At 42.5% G+C, this 25,465-nt stretch overlaps 2 protein-coding genes across 3 annotated transcripts; both read left to right on the plus strand.

The window, feature by feature from the left end:
* Window positions 1–2,330: 2,330 nt before the first annotated feature.
* On the plus strand, window positions 2,331–10,493 carry pnisr (PNN-interacting serine/arginine-rich protein). 2 transcript variants are annotated; one of them, XM_033640700.2, is made up of 12 exons: window positions 2,331–2,440; window positions 2,967–3,075; window positions 3,245–3,421; window positions 3,666–3,901; window positions 4,289–4,451; window positions 5,906–6,087; window positions 6,301–6,441; window positions 6,538–6,637; window positions 7,258–7,311; window positions 7,672–7,866; window positions 8,444–9,575; window positions 10,137–10,493. In XM_033640700.2, the coding sequence occupies exons 2-12, from the start codon at window positions 2,988–2,990 to the stop codon at window positions 10,168–10,170; spliced, it is 2,502 nt and encodes an 833-aa protein (XP_033496591.1). In that variant the 5' UTR covers window positions 2,331–2,440; window positions 2,967–2,987; the 3' UTR covers window positions 10,171–10,493. The 2 variants fall into 2 exon arrangements, 1 of the variants encoding a protein (XP_033496591.1); XR_013492225.1 differs by lacking the exons at window positions 6,538–6,637; window positions 7,258–7,311; window positions 7,672–7,866; window positions 8,444–9,575; window positions 10,137–10,493 and having other exon boundaries at window positions 3,666–3,837.
* Window positions 10,494–11,829: 1,336 nt separating this feature from the next.
* coq3 (coenzyme Q3 methyltransferase) lies at window positions 11,830–24,967 on the plus strand. The gene is made up of 6 exons (XM_033640075.2): window positions 11,830–12,089; window positions 14,040–14,177; window positions 16,282–16,381; window positions 18,354–18,623; window positions 19,396–19,555; window positions 24,282–24,967. Exons 1-6 carry the CDS (start codon window positions 11,917–11,919, stop codon window positions 24,467–24,469), a joined length of 1,029 nt encoding a protein of 342 aa, XP_033495966.1. The 5' UTR covers window positions 11,830–11,916; the 3' UTR covers window positions 24,470–24,967.
* The last annotated feature ends 498 nt before the right edge of the window (window positions 24,968–25,465 follow it).

The raw sequence follows: 25,465 nt of genomic DNA on the forward strand, positions 1-25,465 counted from the left end.
TGGTTAAGTCCCCCCTCAAACACGATGAGCCAATTACAGTGTGTATAGCCATTCCCCATACACTCAGACATTCTCTGCTTGGACATTCATTGAAATGCATTACAGAAAGTCAGTTTTGTTCGGTTTTAAGAGCTTTTTCAGAGATTTGAAGTTTGAAAATGGTCAAACGGTGTGCATGGGGTACATGCAACTCTGACACAAGGTATCCTGAGAGGCTGGGCGATGAGGTGTATTTTTTACCCTTTAAACCACATCTCTACAGAGAAAAGTGTCTCCTTTGGATAAAGTTGTGTGGTAACGTTAGACCACAACATCAACTCAACGTGAATAAGATTAACAGGGATGTCTACATCTGTTCTAAGGTAAGCCAACACCGCGTTTGAGGCAACATATTATTACTTTGCTGGAAAGAAATATAAAGTTATCTTTAACATCTCTAGCTAACGTTAGCTAAAGTTAGCGCCTAGCTGTGTTGTTCATCATGTCACCTTGTTTGCTGGGAGTTCATTAGCCTACTTTGTTCTAGTTTTGTACTTTGGTGATCGTACATCATTGTTAGCTGTTGTCCATAGGGCTCTAGTTAAGCTAACGTTAACTTCTGGAATTTAGCTTCATTAACTTATCTGTAATCGCAGAGATAACAAAGGTTGGCAAATGTTATGCTGAATGATTCAGTGTAAATACTGTAGCACCAAACTAGCAGAGAGACACTCTTGATAAAGAACTGTCTCCTGCGAAATGCAATGTACTGTGACACCTGCCATAGCGCCAATCACTGAATGTTGATAGTTTGTCTGAGTGAGTAGAGGGGGGCGTGGCTTTGCCATAGGTCAATTCATTGTCAGTGGAGCAGCTCCAGACTTTATATCCTATGACATCACTAATTTAAGTTTAAGCACTCTAGTTTTTTGATATGGGGGAGTTGTTCATCTTTACTAATATTTTTAGACAGTCGAAGACCTTAGGAATAAAATGTATGAATTTTGAAAATGGGTGAAGTTCTTTAAGTGGAGAAAGAGCCCACAGTTGTGTTTCTGATGGTTTAACTCAGGGGTCGGCAACCTTTACTATCATAATGACAACAGCATCATATAGTAACATCATATCATAAAGTAACACAGCCATTTAAGTCAGATTTGGCCTATCAACATTGCTAATAATGGCGGCCCAGTGATGCAGTGGTTGTCATTGTCACCTCACAGCAAGAGCATTCCTGGTTTGAGGTGGGGGGTTCGAATCCCAGGGTGGGGGAGCCCTTCTGTGTGGAGTTTGCATGTTCTCCCCATGGCAGCATGGGTTCTCTCCAGGTACTCTAGCTTCCTCCCACAGTCTAAAGACATGCAAGCTAGGTTAACTGGTGACCCTAAATTGGCCGTAGGTGTACATGTGAGTGCGAATGGTTGCCAGTCTCTATGCGTTAGCCCTGTGATAGTCCAGCGACCTGTCCAGGGTGTACCCTGCCTCTAGCCTAATGTCAGCTGGAATAGGCTCCAGCCCCCCTGCAACCCCTAACAGGATAAGTGGTTGGGAAAACTGCTTCTATGAATGAACATTATTGCAGATCTAAATGAGCATTCATTAATATGTTTTAGCACAAGATGTCTATTTTGCAGTAGGATATTTATGATTATTTGGTACTTTAACTTAGCAGCTTTGTGAATAAAAGCAAAAAAATGGGTCTTTGCACTGGATTTGTGTCTCTATTTTCCCCTGAGACTTTTCCCTTTTTGGATTTGGAATCCACAAGTGGCCTAGCTAGGGAGACCCAAGACTGCTGTAGCCATTGCTAGTGATGTTTTTAGAGGAAAAGGCACCAGGCTGCAGACGTATGACATATTTTAAAATTAAATGTTAAAACATTTGTTTAAATCAGTGTATAGGCTACACTTTTTTTTACAGTTGAAGTTAATAATGGTGCCTTTACTTTTGCCAGTTCCCCCAAAATGGAGGACACTTTGCATTTCTTTTGTGGACATGTTTTGTGTGTTAGAGGCAAAACTGTATAAAGAGGTTACAAGGTTACAGAACACTGGAAGAGGAAAAAATAAACAGCCCCAAAAGTGACACCAACACATCAGGGATCCACATACTCTAGACTCAAAGGCACTCAAAGGCACCATCTTACAGAGTCAGAGCATGTACTTTGTACAGTTTTCTAGTCAGGGACATGACGATGATGACTATCATTATTATTGTTGCGGCTGTTACTATTATAATAGGTATTCTTAAAATCTGTGTTCCTATTGCATGAATTGAATGAACTAGCCCCTCACAAGGCAGGCACAAAATAAGAACTGTATGAAAGCCTAAATTGTCATATTCCCGACCGCCTCTGAAGGCAGCAGCAGAGCCTCGGCTCACACACACTTCCTCTGAGCGGTTCACGGTGCAGCCATTTTGATTCGGAGCCGCAGCGCTGGAGAGAAACTGTCTGGAAAAGGTGGGGATTGTGTTACTCAAAGCACAGCGATGATATAAGTTTCATGCACACATTCCTGCCAGTCTGGATTTGAATGTAAATGTAAAGGACAATTTGTTCACCCGGTGAGATAATTGTGGTACTGTCTGTTAGCTTTTAGGTTTAGCTTCGCTAACGTTAGCTCCCGTTAGCTTGGGTGAGCTTCCTTAGCTCACAAACGCATGATCAGTGGCAGCTTTAGACTACGGCGTTTCACCGACCCCAAATTTATTGCAGTATCATGCGTCAGCAATGACACAATACCCCATATTACATAGCGTTTGTTTCCAGGAAGACGGTCTCTAGCTAACTGGAGTGGCTAAATACAGTTAGCCGGTCAGCTATATGAAACGTTAGCACTTAAATCGAAGCTAACGCTCGCTGTTTTGTGGCTAGCAGAGGAGACCGAAGTGAAATGTTATAGGACATAAACTGCAGCAGCTCTCGTCAACAAGAGATGCCAGTGGTGCAAATCAGCATCTAAATCTAGCTTCCCTGGATATTTTAGGTGTGAATCCAGAGGAGAGAGATGTGGGACCAGGGAGGGCAGCCCTGGCCGCAATGGCCTCTGAGCCAGCAGCAGTGGATGCAGTCTTTTCAGCACCATCAAGATCCAGGTGAGTAACTGATGCGCATGAGAGCATTTTTTTCTCCAAAGAAATGTGACTCTGCAGTGTTTCTTTGCACATCTACCCACTACTCAAACAGTGGGTAGATGATAATGTTGAGTTTCCCATCATCTGAAATAGCCTTGTGTATTGGTGTGTATTTTTTGCCTGTGTGCAGGCCAAGTGGACTGGGCAGCCTTGGCACAAGCATGGATAGCCCAGAAGGAGTCAACGGGAGCAGAGCAACAGCCTATTCAGCCCAATGGCCAGGACATCCCAGGCATTGAACCAGTTGGACAGGGCAACCATGGTGCCTTCCAGGGTGACCCTGCGTTTGGCAGAATGTGGCAGCCAGGTAAATTTTAACCCCTGAAATCAAAGCACAATTCTCTTTTGCTTTTTTCCTGCACTGTTCTTTTTTTATTTTCTGGTACTGGATATGGTACGGGAGTATTTCAGGACATTATTAGACTGAAGAGAATTCTGGATACCAAGTCCCTCTTGATGTTGAGAATTTTTAATAGAAATGTGTTTTGTGGTTATGCCTATATGTTCACATAGCTTTGGCTTTTGTTTATTAAGTATTCTGTCATTAACAGAATGGGGAATGCATGGCCAGCCCCCTCCTCCTCCACCCCCTGACCAGGCCTGGATCCCTCCAGGGTCAGGACCGATGGATGTGGTGAATCCCAGCGAGGACAGCAACAGCCAGGACAGTGTGGAGTTCAACTCTGAAGCCCACCACGGGGTTTACCCCCAGAACAGCCATGGGTATGGGGCACAGCCCGACAGCTACGCCATGGCCCCCATGGCCATGAACCAGTTTGATTATCAGGTATGCAGATGCTACAGTAGAAACTGTTGAAGCGTTTGGGTTTTAGTGTGACAACCAAGTAACACAACAAGGAGCAATCCATAGAAACTGCCGGGTCCCAGCATCTAGGTGTATCAGTCATTGCTTTCTTGATGCGGTGCAGAGGAAAGTGTTGGCTTATTGAGGATCCAGCATGGTTTGGTATTATTTTTCAGCTGCTTTCTTTTCTGTTTTTTTTTTTAACAGAACAGACATTCCAGTTTAGTCAGGAGTGATGGATGATTGTCAGCTAACTTAATCTGGGGAAAGATATCAACAGCTCCACACAGTGCATGCCACTTGGTGGCAGTTAACAGAGGACCTTCTGTACTTTGAACTACCTTTAATTTTCACTTTGTCTCTCCACAGCATGGAGCTGCCTCATCCTTCGCCCCAACACCCACAAGCTTCCACTCCCCATACTGGCAGGGTCCTCCACAGAACAGACGGGATACCAGACCACCCGGCTTCAGAGATCGGCCTAGATCCCCTATCCAGCTCCCTGTCAAACAGGAAGCCCCAGCAACACTAGGTAAGTGTATTTTCTTTCACTAGCCAGCCATTAACATTATCTATCAAAGACTGTTAAGGTGCATCGATAGAGAACACGATTTGTGTGGTCACCTCAATGAGGGTGACATCCCTTTATTTTTGAAGATAAAAAATATTCCTAATTTTATGACAAAGTAGGAAAATTGACTGCAGCAAGCCATGCCAGACTCGACATACAGAGCTGTTTTGTACTATCATTAGGTACTGTGCATTATTAAGTACTGTATAGTTTTTTTGCCATCATCATGTATAAGTTGTCATTAGTTGTCAGTTGTCATAATTAATGTGAAAGACATAAACAGCAGCAAAATCAATACACCCTTTTATCTGTCAAATTATGGAACTATTATAACATTAGCAAAAATGCTAAACATTACCTGATTCCAGCTTTTAAGTTTTGAAGAATTGCTGCTTTTCAGAACATTTCTAGGTGTGGGATTGTTGGTGGAACAAAACAATCAGTTTCGTGAGAGCACCTTAAGTTATGGAAACTCCAGTGGGCATTTTTTTTTTATTATTTACTGACATTTTATAGGCCCAATGAGCAATTATGAATATCTTCATTCGAGTAATCGATAAAGAGAATAATCATTAGTTGCAGCTGTATGTAACATACAGTGTTCAGATCATCAACTCATTCCTTTGAAAAAGTTTTCTATGGAATGGCGTTTAGAGCTGAGTGCTTGAAAAATGAAAGCACATCAATGCAAACAAACTGCCACTCAGTCCGAACGAAAGACAGCACTAAAGCTTTTTTGGGTAATAATTATTATTTTGTAAATGCTTTGTTTAGTAGGAGGTTAGCGAAAATAGTTGTGTTTGGATTTTCATCGGCCCACAAATGGTTACAAGACACTTGTATATTTCTGGATCAGTGTCGGTGACAGCATCCAACAAAAAGCTGCCCATGCCCAAATTCATTGCAGTAAAATGTATCGTTGTCCGTAATGTCTTCTGCACTCATACTTTAGAATGCCATTTTCACTGTTAGAAATATAGCTGGTTAACAATACAAGCAAAAAGAATAAGAAAGTTCTGTTATTGAGCGGCATCTGAAGCCCACCCCCGGGCAATCTAAAATGGCTAGTAGTTGTCCCTTGCCTCAAACTGTGTCACTGTCAGGTCAGATGATGCTGCTGGATGCAGGAAGAACAACAGATTTTGCAGCTGCAAACTCAGCTCTCTGGGTCAATATAGCACACACTGAGAAATGTATTACTTCAGTCGACTACTTTTAACATCAACACTGATTAGACATCCACAAAAGGTGGTGAATTTTCCCTTTGATAAAACAGGAATCAAAGTTCATCTCAGGAAACGGTCAGCATGGTAAAAATTCACTTACAAGTGTGTAGTGGCTCAAAAGGGGTTTATGAATCTTAACAACGTGGCGGTATGTGTTTAACTAATTTTGACCTTGTATTTCACCTTCAGATGCGGTAAAAAGGCGCACACTACCTGCATGGATCCGAGAGGGCCTTGAAAAGATGGACAGGGAGAAGCAGAAGAAGCTGGAGCGAGAGCGAATGGAGAAGGAGCGTGCAAAAGATGATGGCAAAGAGCATGAGGCAGACGAGGAAGGGGATGGGCCACGCGTGCCCCGCAAGAGTAAATTTGTAAGCAAGTCATTTTTGGCCTTGACAGCAAAACAGTTTCCTTTGAAAAGCAGTTTACACTTTTTGTGTTGTGTTTGTGATGAAAGGACTTCGAGGGTCATGAACCGTTTTCTCTGGCACATGTATCTGGACTAACGCAATGGTTTCCTACCTTCACAAATGATGCAAGCTTTGCTGCTTGTTGATTTAAAGCCTTGCCTCCGTCTCCATCAGGACAGTGATGATGAGGGGAATGATGACAATGATGATGAAGAAAAGGCCTCCATCAAGAAAGAATTTTCTGGTCGAAGCCCATCACCTCCTGCAGAGGACAGTGAACCTGAAATGACTGACGAGGAAAAGGAGTTCCAGCTGGTCAGTTTGATCATTCAGATGATCTTCTCTGCATATTATTTTGAAGAGGATTCATCGTAAATAATGTATTTAATGTTCTTTTACCCCTGTCTTCAGATGATCATCACAAAAACACTTCTGACAGAGATCCTTCTTGAGGTCACCAATGAAGAGATTCGGCATGTAGCCAAAGAGACTCACCGAAAAGCCACTCGAGGTCTGCTCTCGTCTTTTCCAGTTTATGCATCATCTATGCTTGTCACCAGGACATTGTATTTAAATCTGAAGAGAATTCATATTACATAATTATGTGCATAATAATATCTTTAAGTGAAACTCAATTATGCCCTGTAAACTAGGGTGATTGAGCGGCAATCATGGGCGCTATGTCTGATACACATTTTCAACCATTCTCTGCTAATGCATCAGAAGGAGAGAGAGCAGAGCAATGCTTTATACAAACAGTATTTGAAAATCTGCTCTTCTGGTACATGGTACAAGGTCCTGCTCAAAGACTTTATGATATGACTGAATAATTCTCAGCACTGAGTGAGAATTAGTGACTTCCTCCATTGAAGCGACTGTGCATTAGTACAGATTGGTTCTTTCCCTCCTGTCCGACTGTTTGACTTTGATTGTTTGACAGAATTGTGTTTGTTAACCCTTTCTCTTTTCTCTATTTTTTTGTTTTGTTTTTTTTTTCTTCTCTTGTTACCAATGACAGCTCTTGTGAATAGTGCTTTATCTTTGACCCCCTTCTCTAGCGACTCTCTTGCCTTTGAGAAAATGGCAGTATGTGTTTTAACATGTTGTTCCTGTTGTTGATGTGAATCAAAGCTCCTGCAAAACAGCTGGCACAGTCAAGTGCACTGGCTTCTCTGACTGGTCTCAGTGAGTATCCCTTTTTCTGTCACTGGGGGGGGGGTGGAAAGGAAAATACTTAAACTTATGAATTTATGTTGGGTAGGAACATGGGAAACGCTATTAGCACAACACTTAAAAGAAGTGGAATCTCAGAAGATAGAAGCATGCCCTTGAATTCAAAGTATTTCTATTAGTTTTTCTGTCAGGCTACATGTATTAGTTTGTTTTTAAGAGCGTTATCAGAGTGAAGTTGAAAATGACACAGGATTAAGTGCCTTTCAGTGGGACGGGGGGTTGGGATTGAGGGCTTTAAAAGTGAAACCTGATTGTGAGAATATGTCTTCGCCCTAACCAACACTCAACAACCCGGGGGCTCTGTTGTGGCAGGTGGGCTCGGTGACTATGGCTCAGATGAGAGTGACGACGAGGATGAACGCAGCGTGCGAGGGTCTGAATCTTCTGACACTGATGAGGAGGAGTTGCGCCACCGTATCCGAGAGAAGCAGGACGCTTTCCGCCGCAAAGAGCGTGAGATGCAGCAGCTGCTAGAAAAACAAGCACAAGAGGCTCTGCTTGCACGTGGTAAGACATGTTGCTGGGTCTCTGCAAGTTTAGACTAGGAACACACTACATTGCTTGATTGTGTCCTATGATGCTGAAACTATAATATTCAGAATTTTATTTTGCATATTTTAACTGCTTACATTCTTGATTGGCTTTTTCTGTTTTAATTAAAGTAGGAGTAGTAATCCAACATCAAAGAAAGATGTTGGTAACAACTTAATCAGGAGTTAGGTGGTTTACATATTTCAATCTATGCAAATGCTCACAATGGCACTAGTTAAAAGATCCAAGTTAGTGCTGACTAGTCTCATCTTGAACATCTCTTGAGTACAAATAGGAATGTCCGTTTTAGTTAAATTTGCTTTTGATAGCCCCTGACCGACAACTAACCGCTTGATTTTTAATTTTTAAAACACAACAGACTTGTGTATCCGGTCAAAAATATTCTTCACTGTGAACCGCTTAATGGTTAATCGTGGACATCCCTACTTGCAGCCGTAATTATCATGAAAGTTGTGTAGTGTGTTTCTAGTATTTACAGCAGCTGATATCTTCTTGTTTATTTTTGACCTGAGTCTTTGTTGTGTTTCTACAGAAGACATGGTAAAGGAGAGATTGAGCAGAGAAAAGGGGGAATATGATGAGGGCCAGCCAGAGAATCCACACAAACAGGAAGTAAAGGAGAGGGAGGCGGAGCCCTTGGTAGAGAGACGTAGGTCCCGTAGTGAGAAGGAGGGTAGCGAGAGCAAGCACTCGGGTAGAGGGAAGGAGCGATCAGGGCGAGGTGGCAGTGATTCCCCAGCCAACGGTCACAGCAGCAGCTCCCGCTCCACCTCCAGCCACAGCAGCCGCCGTTCTACCTCTTCCTCCTCGTCTTCTTCCTCTGCATCTTCCCGCAGTTCATCGCGGTCTTCCTCCCCACGAAGGAAGAGGCGGCGTAGCCGGTCCTCCTCACACAAGGCTCGCAGGCGCAGCCGCAGCCACAGCTCCCACAGGCATCGCAGCGATCGCAGTGAGAAGGTCAGGGACAGGAGAAGGAGCAGCGTTGAGAGATCAGGCCGCCACAAGAAAGATCGCAGTGATTCCAGGGAGCGCAGGAGCCGTAGGAGTAGATCCAGATCCAGATCCAGAGATAGAGATAGAGACAGGGGCAGAGCCAGAGCCAGAGACAGCCGCAGTCGCAGCAGAGACAGAGAAAAGGAGAAAGAAAGGGATAAGGAGAGGAAAAGGAGCCGGGATGGCAGAGACAGCAGTCATAGTCGTAGCAGCAAACACAAGCAGAAGGCCTCCAGCAAAGACAGGGAGAGGAGGAGGGAAAGGAGTCATAGCCATGAGAAAGACAAGAAAAAGAAGGATAAAGATAAGGATAGGGAGAAGGAGTCAGACAGAAAGAAAGAAAAGCCAAAGACTAAAGAGAAAGAGAGGGAAAAAGGAAGCTCCGTAGTAACAGAGGAGAACGGCAAATCAAAGAAGAGGAAAGAGAGTGACTCGTACACGGACTCTCAGAGTGACAAGCACTCCCGGCAGGACAGCAAAGCCAGCAAGAAGGGCTCCGCCAAAGCTAGCAAGAAGCGCTCAGACTCTGACTCAAGTAGATCCCCTACCCCTGAAGTTAGCAAGGAAAAGAAATCTAAAAAATCTAAACGTAGTCGCTCCAGGTCGACGGAAAAGTCTCACAAGTCTGGTAAGAAGGCAAGCCGCAAACACAAGTCTAAGTCGCGATCAAGGTAGTATTCGTTTATTTCCCTTTCTTTCCTACTGTATGTTTTTATTGTATGTGTCATTGTGATTTCTCTCCAGTCCTTTTTTATTCAGTATAATTGCAGTAGCCTTAAAAAGGAAAATTGCTGACTGAATGTTGTGAAAATGTACTGTCAACTGCAGTCACGTCGTCTTAACTCTGTAAAGTCAATTCTGATGCAATAAAAGGTTTTAATGCTTTTTGATGGTTTTATCTATCAAATGCAAATTTCAATATCTGTCTGTTGCCTTAGTAGAGTCCAGTAGTCTGTTTTGTAGCACCTTGTCTAGATGTGAAATCTTTCTTCTCAGATTAAGGTCCTAGTAATGCCAAAGTGAACCAAAGACATGTCTTGCCTTACACTGTGCACTGTAGGTTAAATGGGCTTCTCTGGAGTCTGCACAACATAAGTTTCTATGAATTTATGTAGTTTTCTATGAGAGTACAGCATGGTGGGCGGGGGGGATTTGTGCATGTTTGTATTTTGTAGTCTGCGTGGGAGAATGTGATTGGTGCAGTATTAATGTTATGTCCACGTCTCTTTCAGGTCAACATCTCTCTCCCGTCGTAGCAGACGCTGAGGAGCACAGTTAACCTCCCGATCTGTGCACTTTACCATTTTAAATTCCATGAGTTGAACAGGCTTGTCTCATTATAGAGGCAGTTGTGTAGGTGAACCCCGCTCATACATCTTTCATCTTTGTACATATGTTGTTATTTTTAAAGTGTGACTGAAGAGCAGGAGTTTTTGAATGGTAGGAGTTTTCACTTGTATCATTATGCAAAGCTTAATAAGACTCTGTGGACACTAAAAGCTCAAGTTGTAACATTTTAAACCAGAACAGGATTAACTTTTTTTCTCCAAACATTATTGTATGTGTCCAATAAAACTGTTTGTTCCTTGTCTTGCCTCACTGTCTCTTTTTCTTAATACTATATATAACAGTAAACAGCATGTCTTCAACACAGAATAACCTGAGACCTGTTACGGCTACCCATGGGTTTATAATAATTCATACTTCAAAGGACTACATGGTGAACACTTGAATAGAGACTACATACCTGGAGATGTTGCCCAATACCATCAGTGCAGCTGGAGATATTTCTGCTAATATAATGTGCTGCAGTGCAGATTTTACCTTTAAGCTGCTTTACAAAATAGTATAACTTCTCGTGAGAATATGAGATGCATTTCTAGAAACATACCCTGGAGCAACATAGTTTACCATATAACAAGAATACATAAAGCTTGTGAAACATACATAAAACTTGTGATTACATGGAAATGACATTTATAGTCATCGGATGTGACAAAACACTCCCATCGCAATTGTCAAGAAGAATTTATTTCACAAGTTGCTATATATAACATTTCCTCTCCTCGTTTTAGTGACTAATGAAGATAACACATTTGAAATTGGACCAGTTTTGAGTGTGACCACTGTGGGCGGCAGTGAACTGCAGCATTTGTGCACTGACAGTTTTGTTATGTCACTTACAGACTCAGATTATTGTTGTAAGGATCCCCACTGAGCTAGACCTTTCTGTTAGAGTAAGATCCTTATTTTTCAACCAGAAACCCCCAAATCTCTCTGTAAATCCACCAGATTTCATTGAAATAAACAATAGTTTTAGCAGGTATAAAGCCAGTGTATTTTCACATCTGACTGGATGAAGTAAGGTTTATTTTAACCAAACAAGAGAAGGTGATTGTTTTAACAGTGAAAAGACAAACCAAGATGGTTTATGTGAGTTTTATTTTGTTTCTATCTACTTTGAATGAAGTGTGTTTTACAATGATGAAATAACTTTTTTTAATAAGTGGTTTGGTGATGGCGATTTCAGGGCTGATTCTAGTTAGGGATAAAGGATCTTACTCTTTAACAAAAAGGTCTGTCTCTGTAGGGATTATTTCCACAATGTTGTCAGACACTTAGAATAACAGCCTGAGCCTGTCAGTGTCAAAAACAAGCACTGTCAGTGGTCATAAACTGACAGTGCATAAATGACCTGTGTGGCATCCTGTTGAGTAGCTGCCAGCTGCAACGCTGTCTCAATACAGGACCAATTTAAAAAAAAAAAGAAAAAGTTGTCTACATTAGTCACTTAGACAAAAACATGGCAAACTAGCTTTCAGGCTGAAAAACTTTAAAGTTGCCGTTTAATAAACCGCTTGTTGTCCCTCAGTAACACCAATTCATGAACAATAGGAACTAAAGTGCGTGTTGTTTCCACCCGAACTGAAAAGACGTGTGCACTTTGGGTCAAAGTGACAAGTGCTGAGAATACATTTACAGTAGCTAGCTGCAGGTTTGTGTTATGATATCATGTACGCTAATAAGTTTGGTCGCCTCGTGTTGGGGCTGTACAGCCGCAAGACGGCCGCGGTAGGGCGGAGCGGGTTCAGCTGGGCTGCGGTGTGTCAACAGCGGACACTCTTGCCGCAGAGGAGTGGCTGTGTGAGGACCCAGCTACATGCCACTGTTCCCTGTCGCTTCAGGTACAGTCATAGAGGTGCCACTTTGTTTTTGACTGCTTACCGTCACATGTCACAGTTCACTTATCCACATTAGGGAGGAAATGTGTAGCAGTAATGAGGGAATTTTGATCTCTAGAAATCTAACGTTATATGAAGGTAGTGAGCTTTTAGCATATATGTTTCTTTTAAAGCTGCAACTAAAACCTTGTTAGGGGCTTGGATATATACTGGGCTGCAAGAAAGATAGGATGCGTGACTAAAACCAACAGTTGTTTTCATACTCGATTGACTTGTCATTACTTTTTTGTTTAATCAATTGTTATATAAAATGTAATAAAAAAAAAAAAGGTTTCCACCACCATTTATTTCTTTGAACCCAAGGATGCGGTTTGTGTTATCCAAATAGGCCATTACCCAGATATATTTATTATTAAGTGATATTAAAAAAAGATACTCACATCTGACACGCTCAAACCACCACCAGTTTCAAAAAATATTTTTTGCTTTGCTTGATAAATGACTGAAATGTTAATTATCAGAATTGCCGTTTTTCTACTTCTCCCAGTTAAATTATTTCATCACCAATTGGAAAATTTTGTGGCACCATATAGATACAGGGGCTTTTAAATCCATGGTCCCAAGAAACGTTTTCAAGGTTGTATGCATCATTTGCTGTTGTTTGTACCCTGTGTTAAAGGAATACTTCACCCCCCAAATGACAATTTGTATATCAGTTACTTTCCCTGAGTTATGTTGAATTCCTGGAGAAATATGTTTTACTTGTCTGCCTGCAGTGACAAGTAATCCAAAATCAGGAAAAATTCTTGATGAATTGAAGTCATAGGGGTCCACGTTGAGCAACAGCAAAACTATATCAAAACATCTGTTTACACACTCTCACATGCAGTCATGCAGTATAATTCAAGTTCACTTATCCAGTTGTATGTTCAGTACTTCCCAAACATGCATTTTTGCTAAAAACCAATAGAGGCTAAGCCAATGCTCTACACCACTGGTGTTTAAACAGGAAAACCTAGTTGACGTGCTTTACATTACCGCAACAGTTGAATCAAAGTCCAGCTCAAATTGCCTTATGATGCACATAGTTACTTTATTTTACATCCAAAAACCTCCAAAGGTGAACTTTATCATACAACATCCTCATGTAACGTTCAGCGTCTTGCTGCACAGTGCTCAAAAACTGTTTTTCTTCTTCTGGTGGAAACACCTGCCCAGACACAAAGGTTCCTACCTTATATAGGTAAAACTGCCAATCACCATGAGACCCAATTCACCAAACGATACACAAATTTCATGATCTGCTCCTACAACCTTTGTATTTACTTGAAACGTGCCTATGCTCTCTAAAAAAGCCAGAGTCAATTGACCAAAAACGTAATTCCACCTCACTGAACACAGGAGCTGCTGGTCTACCACAGTCTCAGTTGGTAGTGTTTGTGTTACTGTGTGACTTTGGTGAATCTAATTTAACCGGATAAAACACTGAAGACCCACAATAACACAAACTAACTAACTGATCAAGGCATTTTTAGACCACCAGCTCCTGTATTTAGTGAGGTAAAATTACAATTACAATCAAAAGAACATGGTTAAATTTCACTTCAGTTTTAAATGGTAAGGTCTTTGTAAAAAAATGCATTTGTTTAGGAAGTACTAAGCATTTGACTGATTAAATGAGACCTGGATTATCCTGCATGAGTTGTGAGAGAGTTTGTAAATGGATATTTTGATAGTGTTTTTTGCTGTTGTTAAACTTAATCAAGATTTTTCTCAGTTTTTGGATTCTTGGTTCACCAGAGTCATGCGAGAAAAACAAAGCTGTGTTCACAAATTCAGAGTAACACAGGGTGATGTTTTGATACACAAATGATCATTCTGTGGGTGAACTGTCCCTTCAAGTCTCATGTTTAGCCATGTATGGTGTTGATGTGGTCCTGTCTATGTTAACAGTGCTCGGTCAGCCTCCCAAAGCACAGTGGATCCCGATGAGGTGAGACGGTTCCAGTTACTGGCCGGCAAGTGGTGGGATGAACAGGGAGAATTTGCAGCTCTTCATGCCATGAATGACCTGAGGGTGCCTTTTATACGGTGTGTGTTTGATGTATAACATCCATTTCAATAGTTATATTTTTGAAATACCAAGATGTCACACCCAAGTCACTGTCAACATGGGATTGACTGGCAGAGGCATCAAGCAGTTGTGTCAAAACATAACCTGGAGGAGATCCAGCCTTGTGGTATATGAGAGCAGAAAATACATCAGGGACACATAAAAGACGCATCAATTGAAAGTGACAAGATTCCTCCACGCATCAACACATTTTCAGCAAATAGCATTTCAACTGCCCCAACGCTACATACATTAATGTTTTGGGGTGGGCTGTGTCTGTTTTGATTGATAAGATCTGCTGTAGGGGCCCCACAAGATAATCATTACATTACCCATCCAGCCAAGAGCCCGTTGCTGCTCTCCCCTTCCCCCTCTGTGGTTCTGGTGGTGATGATGATGATGTGTGTTTGTGGTGACAGTATGACAGATCCAGTGGCAGTGTATGTCTGGCTGTGGCTGATTTGCCTGATATGAGTCTGCCCTCAGGGTGTGTCTAAATGAGACGCAGCAGCAACACCACTGCTACTGTTGCTGCGCTACCTTTTAGACTCTGACATTCTTACAGTGATACGGTCAATTCTGACTTTGGAAAACTTAAATTGTATTTATTGAACATGCTGTGGATATGGTAATAAAGACAGAACACAGACATCAGTCAGTATCATTCATGCATCCTGCTCTCTGTCCCCTCTCTGCTGATCTGAGTCACTGCCTGCAGGTCGGCTACCTCTGATGCGTGTCCTTCTTAGCTGAAACAGTTAGACTACACATGGACATCTTTCATTTTAGCTTGTTTTTATTAATTTGCTATAAGCCAAGCTAGCTTACCGTGCTTGTGTAAACATTATAGTGCTGGATGAGAGACTGTGGACAGAGCAGACTGAAATATCGCTTTTAAAATACAGAACACGTTTATCATTAAAGAAGTGGCTTTTTACTGGCCAAGGTATTTAAACAAGTGTAGCTGAGTGTAGAGTAATACTGACTTCATCTGCACTGCGGCCTCTCTGCTGTTCACTGAATCCACTCTGTGTTGTGTGTGTTTTTAGAGTGTGTCCGTTTACGTGGAGGTCAGATAGTAATAATAAATAATGTAATGGTAATAAATAAAACCCAAACTTTAAAAAGTAACGATAAAAGAACCGATAATGTCAGAGCTTATCAATACTACGGTCTTTAATAATGCCCCGGGGCTGTTTAATCCCTAGCTGGGCCACTCGGAGGTTGCTTCTAGGCTTGATATGTCCTGCAGGCCTGCCGTAGAGCCTACATCCTATTTTGTATAATTGTGCTCCAGCTGTCTTCATCATTCTGAATCCATGACACAAGAAATGTCAAGGATGACTCATTTGCACTCCTGCCACCTAAAAAGAGGCAAACATTGTCTGGTGTCACTATTTTTAAGTTAAAGTTTAGTTTAAGTAGTTTAAGATTACATTTAGAGGTATTTTTTTATTACTAGCATAATCGTTCTTCACATAGTGGCTCTTCACGTGGCTTGACATTTCACTCAGATTGCAGCTAAGTAGCTTTTGTCTGTGTCTTCCTGTGCCGTGGTGGGGTTGGGAGCTAGTTAAGTGGATGTCTGCAAACACCTAATCCTCTTGCCTTCACTGTTTGCACGAATGCCCTTGCACCCTAGCGGAGCTTTAATGAGGACGATGCACCCCCAGATCTTGGCCTGTTCTGCATGTTTAATGCCTGAGGCAGGCCGTGTGTCAGGGAAGGTAGGGAGGGAGGAACACAGGAGCGAGGTAGGGATGAATTTGTAGCCAGAGGATATTTGTCGTTAGCTGGCAGACACTGTAGCACATGGTGAAATGGCAGTGGTTCTGACAGAGGATGGTGTAAGCTGAATGTGGAGAATCTCACGGTCTTCAACACCACATACACCTCCTTATGCTAAACAGCATTACATAGGCTGTGGATGATTTAGAATACACACATCCTCCCCCAGTATTTTTTGTTTCAGATTCAACAGACTGTGACTGGAACATGATGTGTGTGTTTTGGAGAGTAAAGGGAGGACAGGTGCTGATCCTTTGATTTGAGTTTTAACCCACTGTTTGTTTACCTGTTCAGGGATAATCTGCTGAATGTGCACAGAACACGTCACCCTGGGAAACCACTTGGAGGGCTCAGAATACTGGATGTGGGATGTGGAGGAGGCCTGCTCTCAGAGGTAACTGTGCATGTTTCTTTTTGTGAGACAGATGCACCAACAGTGCACATAAGGACACGCAGACAAAAATATCTCCCACTATACATTCTCTGTCCGCTCCCAATTGCTGCCTTTCACATCACATTGAGTCACTGCTTTTCAGACAGCAGCCTGTTTCAGATTTTGCTTTCAGTGCATTACAGTGCCAGTCCTTTCACATACATACCAGTGGCTAAAGAACATTTAAACGTCAGCCTAATTCTCCCTTTCTTTTGATCTGACTGGTCTCAGTTTGGTGGAGCGGACAGTCGGTCATTTACAGTTGTTTATCTGTTTGTTAGTGTTGATAGCTGGGCAGCCAGGACAGGGCTCCTGTCTCTGCCTTTATTTGAACTGAGGACATACCAGCTGTGTTGTGTGATTTGAGAAGACAAAATCAGGTCCTAGACTTGCATGGCTCTGTCACACAGGCTGTCATGTTCAGACACAAAACCCCAAAATGTGTCTGTTAAGATTGCAGCTGTGGTTGTGTCTCTGGGTGTCTTGTCTCTACAACACTTCCCATCAGAAGAGATCAGCTGTGGGAGGATGGAGATCGGCCCCTGGGCAAATGCAGCTAACCACACATGCCTGTGTGTTTACTTTTGTCCAGAAGAGGGCATTGTAGCTCACATCCAACCACTTCTGATGCTTCTCACCTGCTCTTAAATGCTGTTACAGTGTTTTTTACAGCATGCATTTCTCCATACTGAGTTCACTCGAGCCCTGAGCTCTTCTCACAGTCTGTACAACAGCAGTCAGTGCAGACTACACTGTGGATCACTTTTAATTGCTTTGACACAGAGGCATTCAATGACCTCATCTTTCAAATTTCATGAATTGTTTTCTTCCTCAAACTTAACCACGACAACCAGCACCAAAACTCTGTGTCCAAAGTTATTTAAGGTATGTTTAGATACTATTAAAAAAAATCCAACATAACACAAAATTAGCCCATAAAGATAAAAAACAACTACAGTCAAAGTGCCTCAGATGCATTTTTGGACTGCCTTCCTGTACCATGGACTTTTACCCTGAGTGAGCTGGCCAGTCGTTGTTCTTATCCTCGAAGAGCACCTGATTTTTTTTATATCTAACCACATAGTGCCTTAACTCAGTGCTTCACTCCCTTTTTTCCCCCACAAAATTAGCCCTTTTGTGTGGAGTTCTCATGTTCTCCCCATGTCAGCGTGGGATTTCCTCCAGCTTCCTCCCACAGTCCAAAGACATGTAGGTTAATTGGTGACACTAAATTGTCCGTAGGTGTGAATGTGAGTGTGAATGGTTGTCTGTTTCTATGTGTCAGCCCTGTGATAGTCTGGCGACCTGTCCAGGGTGTACCCTGCCTCTCGTTCAATGACAGCTGGCATAGGCTTCTGTACATTGGGATTACTTATGTTACATTCAACTACATCTACATCTTAAAAAGCAAAACAAACCCATAGAGGAATTATTTTTCCTCGTGGAGGTGGAAAGTTTATGACCTCCAGCTACATGATGGTATCCTGCTTAGAGACATTTTAGAGAGGAGATAAGGTGTGATGTGGATGAGAACTTGTGGCCAAATACAAAAGATAGGGTATATTAACACTGTTTATATATACATTCATATATCCTTTGCATGTGTAAATATGTAGTGGATATATGTTTTGTTTTATCATTGGAATGAACTGAATATAGGGAAATAAAGCCTACTGGGGCATATTGCAGCATCTGTTTGTTTTAATGTAATCTTGGTTTACGCAACAACAACAACAACAACAACAACAAAAGAGAATAAATAAAAACAAAGACAATAGTGTTACATATTGTAGTGCTGCCAGATATTAGTGTCAATGTGCATTGAGTGACACAGTGTTAATGCTGGGAGAGAAATGTCAGTGTTGGGGTATATAAGTTGATCCTGAGATTTTGACTTTTCTCTGTCTACTCTCTCCTCCTTGTCCTTCACAAGCCCCTAGGTCGCCTTGGGGCAAATGTGTTGGGTATCGATCCAACAGAAGAGAGCATCAGCACAGCCCAGCTGCATTCGTCCAGTGACCCGGACCTTCGCGATCGGGTCTGCTACAGGGCATGCACACTGGAGGAGCTCTCAGCAGAAGAGGAGGGAGGAGAGAAGGAGGAGCAGTGTGTGGGCCAGTTCGATGCTGTCGTAGCCTCTGAGGTGGTGGAACATCTGGCCGACCTGGAAACATTCGCCTCCTGCTGCAGCCACGTGCTGAAGGTGTGTCCTGGGATAGTGTGTGTGTGTGTGTGTGTTTTCCTCCAGCTGTTAGCTCATGTTAGATGTTTCTGCACCAAAACAGTATGTGTCTGTGTGTTCATCTGAGCGCGTGCTAATGTGCATATGGTGATTTTGTTGTGTTTGCATCTGTTGTGTTTCACTGGGAATAGGTGAGCATGTGTTTTTATGTGTATGGGCTGCGTTGAACCTTGACAAGCTTTACTGAGAGCTGTACATCAATACTGAGAGCAGATGATTGTAATCTCCCAGGTCACTGGGCCAGAGGAGTGGAGATGGGGAAAGAGCCTAATCTTCACTTAATGCCTCTGCATTTGGTTGAGGCACGACTCCACTTTCTCTCTCTCTCCGGCCCAAATCTCTCACTCCTGCTTTTTTTGCTTTAAAAAAAAGTGTTTTGCTGCAGGGCGCCTATGCAGAGATGAATTCTTGTATTGTTTGGATTCATTTTACTGCACTCAGTCTTGCCCACTCTCTCTCCCTGTCCACTCTCCTCCCTCCTCCCCTGTTGTTGAAATTGTTAATCTTGACCCAGCTTGAACCTTGAGGTTTGGCACTGGCACTTTCTGCTCTCTTCCTTGGACTCTGCCCATCTAATCCATTCTATAAATACGCTTATTACTAAGGCAGCACCTTGCTTGTGTACTGTACCTATAGGGATGTGATCTCAACGTAAAATAATTTATCTGACTTAATATTAATGGTAAAAACTATAAATCGTTCATAAACTAACTCTTCCTTTTTCTGTGTGCAGCCAGGCGGCTCTCTCTTCATCACTACTATTAATAAAACCAACCTGTCATACGCGCTGGGTATTGTTGTAGCTGAGCAGCTGCTGCGCATCGTTCCCAGTGGGACACACGACTGGGAGAAGTTCATCAGCCCTGAAGAGCTGGAGCGCCTCCTGGAGTCCAGTAGGTCCCTCTAATTTCCATACTGGGGGGAAAGAGCACACACAGAATGAAGTGGGTTCCCTTTTAAACGAGAAACACTAGATGTGTTAATAATCAGCAAAAGTGCTCAGTAAGAATAAAAATGAATCATGTAAACACCTCAGTCAGAAAGTGGCTCACTCGGAAAGATATTTCATTCTGTAAACAAGGCCTGGTTTAAAAAGCACACAATGTGTTCAGTAGATACAAATTTGATATGTTTTCTGCACATGTTCATCCACATGCTGTTCAGTAGCTCTGGGGAGATTCCAAATTATGCATTTGTCTTTGGAGTAATAAGTGTTTGGGCCACACTTTGTTGGATTTTTTATTATTTTTTTTTTCAATAGGAAAAGGAATCACCAACCCCTGATTGGCTCATTCTGAGCTGCCAAAATGACGGGTTAAATCTAAAATAAATGTATTACTGAGCTCACCAGATGGGAATTTCATCATTTATAGGATCTGACATTATGTTCAATTCCCAGCTCTAAATATGGGTTGAATAAAGCAACATTTCACTGTCTAAACAAAATAAATAAAGAATAATATTTTTTCCCTTACAGGCAGTTACATTTGTTTACACTGTACTGGTAGGGGAGACCAGGGTTGGTTGGCACGTTTTCACTCTGCACTGTATCTCTCTGGTTTAATTTATGTGAGAATATTCTCACCAGCAGCAAATAAGATGTTGAGGTCTCAGATAAAAAATATGTGTTTTTTAATGTACACAAATGTTTTCTAAAGTAAGGTGATTTGTGATTAAAGTCATGTACATTCGTGCCAACAACACCATCAGGGGCATCGGTTGGGACAATGTTAAAATGCTTTATAAAAAAATGAAGCTACCAATAGAAACAATTTGAACATTTAAGTCTACAAAAAGAAAACGAGAACAATTAATATAATATCTGCCCATTTTTTAAACCAAAAAACATTTTAAGCAATTTATCAGTAAGAATAGACCCGTTTCCACTGAAGAAGTTCCTGGTACTATTTGGGGGGCAGGAACTACTACAGGAACATCCTCTCGCTTGGCCCTCTCAATCGCCGTGTCTCCACTGAGAGCGGAGTACGAGGAAGGTTCCTGTAAAGTTACGGGCTCTGGATGTGACGTAATCATTGCGTGACCATTTACCGGGGGCCGTAGGGACACCGTTAGCTGATAGCCCTTAGCGGTGTCTGTAATAACTCACTAAATGGCCCGTGAAAAAAAATATTTTTTCCAACGGATGTCTTAGTTACAACATGATTGAGTTAACTGGAGTAGTTTCATGTCGTATCCGACAACGGGAGGCTTTTAACAGATGACGTCCTGATGTTAGCTTTGCTGCTGCTGTTAGCTGTCCCTGTCAGCTGCAGCCACTGATGCTTTCTAGACATCGTGATTTCCCAAAACTGAATACATACCACACATATCAACACAAAACTGCTTTGCTAGCTCAGTCATGTTGTAACTAAGATGTATAGAATCTGTACCACTTCACCCTTGTTCTACTGCTCTCTGTAACTCCATCATGTCATTCTTCAGTCAGAAAATCCAGACGATCCACCAGCAACTCAGCTCACAACCCACCCTCAATGTCGTACCCGAACTTCCCCCTCCTACCCACTCTTTTTCCTCCTTCCAGCTCCCCTCCACCTCAGAAATTTCAGATCTTATCCGAAAGTCCAACCCATCCACCTGTCGGCTCGACCCTCTCCCCACAGTTCTGGTCAAAGCCTGCCTCCCTTCCCTGGTCCCTCTCATCTCTTCCATCATCCACTCCTCTCTCTCCACTGGAACTGTTCCTACACCATTCAGAACCGCTGCAATTACCCCAATTCTGAAAAAACCCGGTGCAGACCCCACCAACTTCAATAACCTACATCCAATTTCTAATCTCCCCTTCATTTCCAAGATTCTTGAAAAAAACAGTAGCAATTCAACTCCACTCCCATCTATCACACAACAACCTGTATGAACAGTTCCAGTCTGGTTTCCGCCCTCTCCACAGCACAGAAACTGCACTCACAAAAATAACCAACGACCTCCTCATGGCAGCTGATTCTGGTTTACTCTCCATCCTCATCCTCCTTGACCTCAGTGCAGCCTTTGACACCATCTGTCACACCACCCTCCTCAATAGACTATCCTCCATCGGCATCACTCATACTCCTCTAGACTGGTTTGAATCTTATCTCTCTCACCGCACTCAGTTCATCCAGCTCAAACACTTCACATCCCAACCTTCCCCTGTTACTTCAGGTGTGCCCCAGGGCTCTGCCCTGGGGCCCCTCCTCTTCATCATTTATCTTCTTCCCCTTGGCAGCATCTTCCGCAAACATAACATCACTTTTCACTGTTACGCGGATGACACCCAGCTCTACCTCGCTAGCAAACCCACTGCCAACCTCCCACCCTCCTCCCTTACTGACTGCTTAACTGAAATAAAATCCTGGTTCACCTCAAATCTTCTGAAACTCAACTCTGATAAAACCGAGATTCTTCTCATTGGCACACAGTCAACACTTTCCAAAACTGACAGTTTCCCCCTCACCATTGACAACTGCTCCCCCTCCCCCTCCCCACAGGTTAAGAGTCTGGGTGTCATCCTCGACAGCACACTTTCCTTCCAATCTCACATCAACAACATCACCCGGTCTGCTTACTTCCACCTACGCAACATCAACCGCCTCCGCCCCTCCCTTACTCCCCATGCCACTGCTATCCTTGTCCATAGTCTCATCACTTCCCGCCTGGATTACTGCAACTCCCTCCTCTCCGGTCTCACCCACAAATCCCTGCACAAACTTCAACTGGTCCAGAATTCAGCTGCCCGTGTCATCACCAGAACCCTCGCCATCCACCACATAACTCCGGTCCTACAGCAGCTCCACTGGCTCCCGGTCAAGTCCCGCATTGACTTCAAAATCCTTCTGCTTGCATTCAAGGCCATCCATAATCTTGCCCCCCCCCCCATATCTTTCCAGTCTTCTCCACATCGCCACTCCCTCTCGCACCCTCCGATCATCCTCCTCCATTCTGTTGACTGTCCCCTCCGCCCGTCTCACCACCATGGGGAGCAGAGCTTTCACCCGCTCTGCTCCCCGGCTCTGGAACTCTCTTTCACCCGAAATAAGGAACATCAGTACACTATCACAATTCAAGTCCTGACTCAAAACACACCTGTTTAAGATCGCCTTTTCCCTTCACTAACCCCATTTCCTGTTCACATCTAACTGTTTTTACTCGTGTGTACTTTTTGTGATTTTCTTTTGTAATTTTCTTTTAAATTATTTTAATTGATTTTATTGTGTACTGTGCATTGTCTTTTATCCATTGTAAGGTGTCCTTGAGTGACAGAAAGGCATCTAAGAAATAAAATGTACTATTATTATTATTATTATTATTATTATTATTATATCCGCTGGAAAAAATATTTTTTTCACGGGCCATTTAGTGAGTTTTTTTTTTACATGGCAGCGGAAGCTATATGAACGAGCTAACCCTCGTCTGCTGAGTTTTAAAAATGCCGGCTATTTTGTTGCTTTCTGTTGACATCACATCCCTCCTTGAGTATATCCAATCAGCACCAAGTAATCCCCAAGCCCCAGCCAGGAGTCTTTCTGGGCCGTTCTGAGTACCTACTCCGAGGCAGGGACTTGTTTAGCCCCCGTAAAAGTTCCGGAACTCTGTCCTTCGCGGGTGGTTCCTGCGGTGGAGACACGCACCAACGGCCCCGGCCCCGTAAAATTACCCCAAAGTTCCTGCGGTGGAAACGGGCCTAATGACTAATTCATTTTGCGATTGACCTTTCAGAATAATGATTGTTTTTAATATCGGCACGTCATCAGTATCGGCTAATATCGGCTTAAAATGAACTATCATAATCGGCCAACATGCTTTTTCTTATTTTGCACAATGAATGAATATTACATACATTGAAATGCATCGTATTTCATGTCCATCTGCGGGTGGGCCATCACACCACAGAGTATGCATGCATAATATGATGTTAATTGCACTACAGAAGAGACTTGATGATCACTAAAATCAGGACAGGAAAAAAGTGGTTATATTGATATCAGTACCGGTTATCGGTCAAATGAGTTTTTACATATCAGCATATCAGATATTGCCAAACAATCTAATGTCGTGCATCCTTTAATAGAATTGTTAGTCAGCTACCATCACTCATCACGGACTTTCAGATCTTGTATCAAAATATAGCTGATTTCTGTGTCTGTTAACTAGAAGTAACACATTTCTAATATCTCTAACAGTTTTACGGTACGTTTAGTCCACAGACATCTTTTTTTTTTAACTTTTGATTCTATAAAACTAAAATGCCTCCACTAGAAAAAGATAGTAACTTTGAGATGTTTTGACGAAGTATATTAGTTCATGTGAAGAAATCAGACTTTTTGATGTTACATTTTGCGTCTGTGACCTTCAAAGTAGCAGAAAATAGCTGTGTACCAACCAGCCCCTGTCTCCCCTACTCCTTAATACACATTAATTTAGTTTGAGGAAATTCAGAGTCACATGTTTAGTGTTGTAACCAGCCATTAAAATCAGCTGCACTATCACTATGTTATGTTGTTGCAGGGGGGCCCAGAGTTGAAAACATTCTATTATAGGTATAAAAACAAGAAGTTTGCTGTTGCTGTCATGCTGTCATTCTTCAGCCTCTAACCTCTCCCCATCCCTGTCATCCCCTACCAGATGGTTTCTCAGTACAGTCTGTTCAAGGAATGCTGTACAACCCAGTATCAGGAGCCTGGAGCTGGACTAACAGCACCGCCATCAACTACGCCCTCCACGCTGTCAAAGTGAGAGATGATCCCCACACAGAGTGGGCTGAGGAAAGCAGCTCCCATCCAGGGGATCACACTGCAGCCACACACAGCTGAGCCAAACGACTGGAGAACAACAAAAACAACAAAAAAACATTGATGTGTGAAGCCCTCACTTCCCCGTGGGTCAGCTGTGATGCAGCGTATGAGACTGAGGTTATCAAAGGCAAAGGGGCAAAGAGCCTGGAGACAGAATTAAAGATGTACTGTATAAGACTGCATTACGCTGTTGGTGTTCTCTCAGCCTTTGATTTACTATGAAGTGTAATCAGTTTAAGATGAGCTTTTCAAGGCAACTGTACACACTCTAATTGTGTTATTCAGTAGCAGAGCTATATAACCACACAGCAGCTGAGTTTGTAATGCTCACATGCATCATTTACAGAGTATACCGTTGAATCAGCTTCATATTTTGGGTAAAATATTTTGTGATTTGCCATATTCTCTACTGAAGTTGTTGCATTTCTGAGGAGTGAAAATACAACAGTGAAGAATCTGATAGATTTGGTCGTGGCTGAAAACAATAAATATGATTTCATGTTGTTTTTTGCTGCACACTGGAAGGCGTTTTTATCCTTTAGAAGATGTGTCCACATGAGGGTGGGACAGTCACTTCCTCTGGGATTATAATGGGTCTCATGTGGAAGTATTATATAATACAAAGTGAGCCTGTGGCAGAGAATAAGTCATGCTTGCACGATGTTCTTAAAGAGACCAATAACCAGGCTGTACATTGCTGCAGAGATGATTTTTTTTCTTCTGATGCAGCAGCTAAGAGAATAGATTTGGGGACTAGAGGGGGTGATGATGGGTTTCAGGGGTCCCATCAAAGCAAAGAATCTTATTTCCCCTCATACATGTTATCATTTCTATAAGACTGATAAACACTATATTGATTTGTATATCACTAAGGGAAATGGTGGAAAACAATGGGAACTCCCACATATCTCACATTGAGTGTGCTACTGTAGTGCCTGCGGTGCACTATTATTCCCACACTACTTCAGCTGTCTACAATAAACACTCCTGCTCTAATGCGCGCTCCCTAAAGCC

The sequence above is a fragment of the Epinephelus lanceolatus genome, chromosome 10 (genome assembly GCF_041903045.1).
Source record: "Epinephelus lanceolatus isolate andai-2023 chromosome 10, ASM4190304v1, whole genome shotgun sequence".
NCBI lineage: Eukaryota > Metazoa > Chordata > Actinopteri > Perciformes > Serranidae > Epinephelus > Epinephelus lanceolatus.

Bases quoted from the DNA above. Each gene is read 5' to 3' on its own strand.
- pnisr (XM_033640700.2), top strand. From the start codon at position 2,988: ATGTGGGACCAGGGAGGGCAGCCCTGGCCGCAATGGCCTCTGAGCCAG. The intron at 3,902-4,288 runs GTATGCAGATGC...GTCTCTCCACAG, and splicing joins TGAACCAGTTTGATTATCAG to CATGGAGCTGCCTCATCCTT. The intron at 6,088-6,300 runs GTAAGCAAGTCA...CGTCTCCATCAG, and splicing joins TGCCCCGCAAGAGTAAATTT to GACAGTGATGATGAGGGGAA.
- coq3 (XM_033640075.2), top strand. From the start codon at position 11,917: ATGTACGCTAATAAGTTTGGTCGCCTCGTGTTGGGGCTGTACAGCCGC. The intron at 14,178-16,281 runs GTGTGTGTTTGA...TTACCTGTTCAG, and splicing joins CTGAGGGTGCCTTTTATACG to GGATAATCTGCTGAATGTGC. The intron at 19,556-24,281 runs GTAGGTCCCTCT...ATCCCCTACCAG, and splicing joins GGAGCGCCTCCTGGAGTCCA to ATGGTTTCTCAGTACAGTCT.